Here is a 7,230-nt window from a genome sequence, read left to right as displayed (position 1 = left end):
TTAGAGATTACATGATAAATATCAAACTAAAGAGGTTCAAGAAGGCTTACAGGCGAAAATATTTTTAAGGAGGGTTTCCACCTGTTTGAGAAATGTTGTTTAATTAAATTGATTTATTTACATACAAATGAAATATTAGAACCAATTGAAAAAGCTTTGAGTTTGAGAAAACTTGGTTAGACAATCTTTTTGACAAGTTGCCTCCTATCCAAAAGTCGAACTATAAATAAATTCAAATAAAGAAAGAATTTACAACATATTTGCAAACACATTTTCGATTTATAAAGCATTTAAAGTCTTCTTTATTTTATATGAATTAAAAAATTTTGAACCGACCTAAAATACATATGTATGTGTATGTATGTACATAGATATTTATAACAATGCACACCTCCAAGAAGTGAGTAGATTTGGGGATGGTAACGCTTATCATGTTTATGTTCGGAAACGTGATTTTATCGTTATAAACTCATTTAATTTACTTCCATAACTTTTAGTTTTTACACACACATATATTTTTCTTACACTCCGTGTCATAAATTAAGCAACAAGTTTTAACAAATTAATTTTTTTGTTATTTAATTTTATTTATTTTTTTTTTTGTATTGATTTTTGGCTATCGTTTCGCTGACGGTATTATGGAAGAAAATGAGTGTTTTTCGAGAAAAAAATTTAAAAAAAAATCAACGGCAAGTCTTCCTTACTTTAAACTTGCAATTTACTAAAATTAAAATTGGATAGGCTGCAAAACTAAAACTAAGTTAAGCAACAAAAAATAATAATTTGTCATAACTTGTCAATGTGTTTTAATTTTGACATGGAGTGTATAATATATTGATTTTGAATTAGTGGTGCCATTACCATAGCCATAACCATAACCATAGCAATTAATTGTTTCGATAAAACGTACGCGCAGCTCTGTAAATGATTATTGGTGCCATACTGTAACGCCAGACCCATAACCATAACCGTTGGTATCTATTTAATTTTGGTTTTTTGCCATAACCATAAGCAGCTCTGAAGTATTTTGCTACGTTATGGCTAAGGCGTTATGGTTATGGTACCTCTAATTTGGCCTGTAATAGATTTATATAATCGACAAACATTTCAAGAGCTCTTGTATCCGGTTTCTTAAATAAAATAAATACTGACTCAGCAAAGTAAAAGAAAAAAATTTTACAAAACAATCGAAATAGTACATATCCAAAAATAACGACGAAAAGTTTAAGCACAACAGAAAATAATATTTAGGTACAGGTTGCCTCCATGCCGTACTAATTTTAGCTAGTGCGAATTTTGGGACATAATTTGCCACCTGTCAGTCTGATTTATTTTTGTATTGGATGCAAAAGAAAATTACTAAGCTTTAAGTTTGAGAAAAATAAATAAAATTACGCGTTTAGCGATTTGTTCCTATAGCCCAACGTAAAGTTCGAGTATAAAAAATGTTTATAAGGCACGAGGCTGGAACAATAAGTCCGTGACTTTTTGAATAATCTGCGTTGGAACTTGGAAAATGATACTGATCTCTGCAACTATTATGTACTTATCGGTTAATAGACTACTACAAAATATTGAGCAAAGCGAATTAATTCGTTTGTGTTTTACAAATATTATAAGCAGACTACATATGTATGACAAAAGTATTTTAACAAAAAATGTTTCGCAATATATGAAAAGTTTTTCATTCTAATTTCTTTTCAATAATTGTTTATAAAAAGATAGTTCAAACTACGCCAAAAAACACAAAAATAAAGTTCGAAAATTCATTAACCTCAAGTACACTGTTCTAGTACTTGCCCACCAGATCCCAGTTCCCACCACCCTAACGTAGCACCGAAATGTCAGTAAACAAATTTAAGCTCGCCAAAAATCATTAAACTTTTAATAGGGAAGTATTTCGATTCAAAGGCAGTTTAAAATTTTTTTGACGCCTTTTTTAATTTTCCGTCATATCGTCCGCGTTTACCATCAGATCTTAAAATGCGGTATATCGATGTTTCTGTCTTGAGGAGAAATTTCTTTTATTCCAAAGCTCATCATTATATTAAATATAATAAAACTAGTTTGAACAAATTAATGAAAAATCTGGAAAATTATTCTAGAAGATAGTAAAATTTTTTTAACATTAATTTTTAACTATAATTAATTCTTGCATCGAATTAAATCAAAAATTGTTTGTGATCCTAGAAAAACATACCTTCTAAACATCATCAAACCAATCTGAATCCGTAATGTTTTTGAACCATTTCAATACCCCAAACCTATCTTAATTAAACTATCTATTTAATTGATTATTAAGTTTTAACGTCGAGAAAAAAAGAAAACAACGTTGAACAAAATAACAAAAAAAAGTCTTGAAAATTATTTTGGAATGACTTTAGAAGTTGGTAAAATTTCTTTAACATTTATTGCATTAAATCGGAAATTCTGGCAGCAATCAAATCTCAATCCCTGAGGTATGTACCGCAAGCCCATCTTAAATAAACTTACCACGTCGATTTTTATTAAAAATTCTTCATTATTAATATAATAATATAACAGCATTTTATTAATTGTTAATTGATTATTAACATAGAGCAGCAGGAATTAGAATACAATAATTTACAAATGTGCCATGTCAGCCGGTGCCGCCCATCACTTAAAGAATAAATATTTTGATCTATAAATTAGCTGGACAAATTTAAGTGAGCATGTATGTAAATAAATATAATGAAAACAAAAAGTCAGTAAATACTAGTAAGTTTATGTATATATGTATGTATGTACGATTAAGTTTTTTTATTTTGTTTTTTATTTTTACAAACAAGGGAATACAAAAAAATTATCACCAGCAACATAAAAATGCTTTAATTTAATGGTTAAATTACTGAATTTTCTTCCAGTACAATAATTTTGACATTTTTTTTTTTAAATAATACTATGCAACAAATTTCAAAAAGTTGGAGGTGATGGTAATCGGACAAACAGCATTTGATTAAGCTGGTCAAATAATTAAAATCTTCCAAAGGATTTAAAAAAGTTTGTTACCATTTCTTTTTTATCGCATTTTGAAGTTGGGGAAATAAGATCCCAATGAGAACGTATAATTTAAAAACACATTTTCCAAAGTTAGTGGTGCGGGCAGGGGAGGGGATGGGAGGAGTTTTTGGCACAGCTCAATGTTCAACTGAAAAAATTGTATCATATAAACATATATATCGTACACTTATGTCTAAAGTGCGATCAACTCAAAAAAAAATTTTTGGTCGATTTTTTTTTTGCATAAATCAATTCATAGGACTCACATCCAATTAATGGAAATAAGTTTTTTCTTCATGATTATATACATTAACCAAAATACATTAACCAAAAACCTACTGAGCGAATCGAAAAAATCATTGTACTGGTTTATTTTTGAACATTAAATTCACAAGTTAAAATCGGTATAAAAAGGAAATGGGAACCAACTTTTACATATCCTTTGGTATATATTAATACTTCGACCTCTTTCAATGAATGCAATTGGTCTCATTCCCATCACTTTTTGAGTGTTGCACTATGTAATTTTCGTGAGTATTAAAATGCATAAGTACTACGTAAATTTTAAAGGTATGAATGTATTTTATTTAACTATTCTAACATATTTTTCACATAGTCACAACAATTTAAAAAAAAATCCCATTTTTGCTGAGTTTAGTCATCAGTGATTCAATCACTCTCGTATAAAATTGTCAAAATAGTTTTCGAAAGCACAACTAAACCGCAAACGAGTATTTTTCAAAGGTTACCTACACACATATACATACATACATACATAAAATGAAGATGTGCAGATGTGACTTATTGACTAGAAATTTCGCATCAATTTTCAAGTCCTTTTTTAACACATGCATACATACATATGTATGTTCATATCTTTGTCAATTGGTAAACTAAATTTACTAAATATAATACTGGTACTATAAATAAAAATTTTAATAAAAACTAAGAAACATTAATTCCAGCTATGTATATCAAGTTGATCAAAATTTGTTCTTTATGTCGTTGCGAAATCCCACTGGAAATCTGACATACAGCCATGCACAATATATGTATGTAAAAATGTACAACAATGCAATAACAACAATCCATTTAAGTATCCTTCTCTTCAAAGTTCTAGGGCGCCAAAATCTTTTGCGGTATATGTGTAGCGAGATATTGTTTGTGTAATCGTTGCAGACAGAATTGATAGAATTCGATTTCGTTTGTAAAATTATGTCGCACAATGTCTTTCACTTTTTCGCTCACTGGTGGCTTGAAGTTATTCTTATTGATCTTTGTCAAGTACTCAGCGCTAGCTGTGGAGATAAGAAAAGAAATATAAGTTTAAAAACATTAAGATAAATAATGTTGAAAACTAGAGTTATGTACTCAATAGAAGTATTTATTTAATCAGTTTATACTAAGGACCGCCATCAAACTGTTGTCATAGATTTTATATTTCTCAGCTTTATTAGGAGACGATCTGGCGATATTTTCAATAAACTTGAATGATATTTTCTGGCTATTTAAGGTTACAGGTATTCTTTGAACCACATATCGCTAGAAACGTCGTGAAACACGTCCTTTGCGAAGTGGCGTTTACGACACATGCTTCTAGATGTGCCGATTCTAGGAAGCGGAATCTGGGGCTGGAAAGCGCTTCACTTAGGCACTTAATCTGCTACACTGTTTGCCGTTTCTCATTACACAACGCCCGCTAACAAGTTCCTCACTGACAGGGATGCATGGCAGATCGATTGAGGGTCCTATGAGTCCCTGCACAACCCCTTTCTTGGCGATAATATCTTCCCTTTCGTTATTCACAATTCTACTGCCGTCTGGTTCATAAATAGGTACAGGATTTTTTATCGGTCCATATGCAAAGAGATTCCAAAAGGGGTAGGAATGTCGATATCTCTATCGTATCACAAAAGCCCCTACGGTAGGCCTCTTAAGGCAGTACTTCAACCTTGTATAAAGTTAAACCTCAGAAGACAATCCTTCCTCCGATTATATACCCTTGAGAATGGAAGTGTGTCGTCGTTTATCATTCTCCGCATATCCCCTGAATTGGTTGTTGTTATAAATAGCAGACCCTTTCACAATTACAATGTGCAAAGGAGGTCTAGGGTGTTGTTATCATTGCACCAGACGTTTTGGACTTGTAAAGGGTAGCCATCGTGAACTATGAGTTTTGAGCTTTGAGTTTTAGCCTGAATGGCCAGTTCCCTTCCAGTAGCTTTGGACAGGTCCAAATGTGGACCGCGATCCTTTGATTAGTTCTCTGAATTCATATCTCCTAGCATACCCAGAATTTCGAGAGCTGAAAAGGCAAATAGGTAAATTCCTCTTGAAGCTCTGTGGCGAAGGTATCGTCTGCCCCTGAGGCTCTTCAAGGAGCAGAAGCAGATAGGAGTATAAAGCCCGCTTTATTCTGACTTCATCGAATGAGCCTCTATCTACCCATCAGAGTGGTAATTTTTTCCCAATCTGCTTGGGGACGATCTTCGGCTAGTAAATTAGAAGATTCCTTGCAGCTGTTCCTGAATAATCTATCAGAGCTTTTCAGGTGATCTAGTTAATTAGAGTTCATTTTAACAAGAACTCTTTCGATTCTGAAACTCGCGGAAAGCTCGATGAGTTTCTTTTATCAGTTCCAGTTAGCAGTTCTTTAAGTTCCTTGTCTGCAAAGGATTCTAATCAGTATGATTTAAGAAAGAGGAAACAACCCTGCGGACTCGCGAAGACATTTGCTTCTCTTCAAAGAAATAACTAACCCACTCAGAGAACGGAAGATCGAAGGCTGAACGTGCAATTTGTCAAACAGTGATGAGAGAAAAGATTATTTCAATATCCTTACTGCTACAGTCCGCAGTATCTGGCAGTAGTTTAAACGCGGAAAGGGACGGGGCGTTGATACTCAAACTGCGGAGATGTTTCGGAACTGGTTTTAGAGCATCATTCCTCGCCGAGCAGAGTGGCGGGCTAATAGTTGGAACGGGTTTCCATCCTATACTGCCATCAAGAAGACAGATGAGGAATATTAGTGGCTCTAGCTTTTGAGCTGAAATCTTCTTCGAGACGAAATATTCTTTCATTCAAGCAATAGTTATTTAAGCTGTAATAAAATGGCCAAAAGCGATGGAAAAGTATTCATGTGCTGGATAAACACCTAAACTAATCGATTTTCAGAGATCTTGTCAATCTTAGGAGGGCAGCTGGTCAGTGATAAGGAATCACGACTCACTCTAGACTGCTTGCTTGACAAGAGGGGGCACATTTCCGAAATACGATACATAGGAAACCCAACCTCACAAATAACAATTTAAAAAAAATTATCAAAATGCACAAAACTTAAACCGACTTTAGTGCATAGACATAAGTAAATCCAACAGGATCTGCTATGATTCGGCGGGAACCAGTTTTAATGTTTATTGAGCGACCTTCGAGTGTCAATGTGACCAGGTAATCTCAAATAAGCCAATTCTTTTTGAACAAATTTCTAAGCTTTGGACGTGAGTACGTCTAGGCAACTTGTTTCGAATGCTTAATCCGGCCTCTGTAAAGGTATGTTCTTTCTTCAGTCAATTGCACAAATTGTTATTTTTTATAGCCGCGAAAGGACACAGTGAGAAAACGCATGAATCAGTTTTCCAAGTTTCACGCTTTTGTCGAACTAAAAATATGAATTTTTCAAAATTTGTTCCAACTCCAAACATAAAAACTTAACTGAACTATAAAATACTACAAAAAACTTAGGTTTATGAAACAGACTAGCTACTTACTTTGGTATATCTCTCGTACTCCTTCAAAGAATCGTGGTATATACTTCTCAAAAACCGACAGAGTTGTATTCATATCTTCTAAAACGCCAACAACGGCATATTGACTTTCGACAGCAAATTTCGCGCGTTCCAAAGCGCCAATAGTATTAAAAGGTCTGCAAATTAAAACAAAAATATAAATTACATATAAATAATCCAAAACTCAAAATTAATATCAAATTCATATTGCCGCTTTATGCTCACGTGCATTCGTATGCGTGTCCACAAAAGAACAAACTCTGCCGCCGATGATCACCAATGCCTTCAACCGTCACACCCTGCGTATAGGTGCACTCCTGATCACCCGACAACACACAAGTCTCGAAATCTTTCTTAAGCCAAGCCGGATGTGGCAGCGGCAAGTCGGGGAAAGCAGCTTTGCGCTCAACAAAGTACCAGGGAG

The 7,230-nt window shown here is 33.5% G+C and overlaps 1 protein-coding gene across 1 annotated transcript; it reads right to left on the bottom strand.

Annotated features, from left to right (window-relative positions):
- Positions 1-3,213: 3,213 nt before the first annotated feature.
- On the bottom strand, positions 3,214-7,225 carry LOC118754711 (heparan sulfate 2-O-sulfotransferase pipe-like; the record flags this gene model as incomplete). Its single annotated transcript, XM_036489599.1, has 3 exons — positions 3,214-4,319; positions 6,789-6,943; positions 7,032-7,225. Coding segments are annotated over 3 exons (531 nt in total), but the record flags the coding sequence as incomplete, so codon positions are not given.
- Positions 7,226-7,230: the final 5 nt, after the last annotated feature.

This window comes from Rhagoletis pomonella, unplaced genomic scaffold, assembly GCF_013731165.1.
Source record: "Rhagoletis pomonella isolate Grant_MI unplaced genomic scaffold, Rhpom_1.0 Rhpom_scaffold_04446, whole genome shotgun sequence".
Classification (NCBI taxonomy): domain Eukaryota; kingdom Metazoa; phylum Arthropoda; class Insecta; order Diptera; family Tephritidae; genus Rhagoletis; species Rhagoletis pomonella.
Note: the sequence above shows the minus strand (reverse complement) of the source record. Positions and strands in the feature narration are given on the sequence as shown.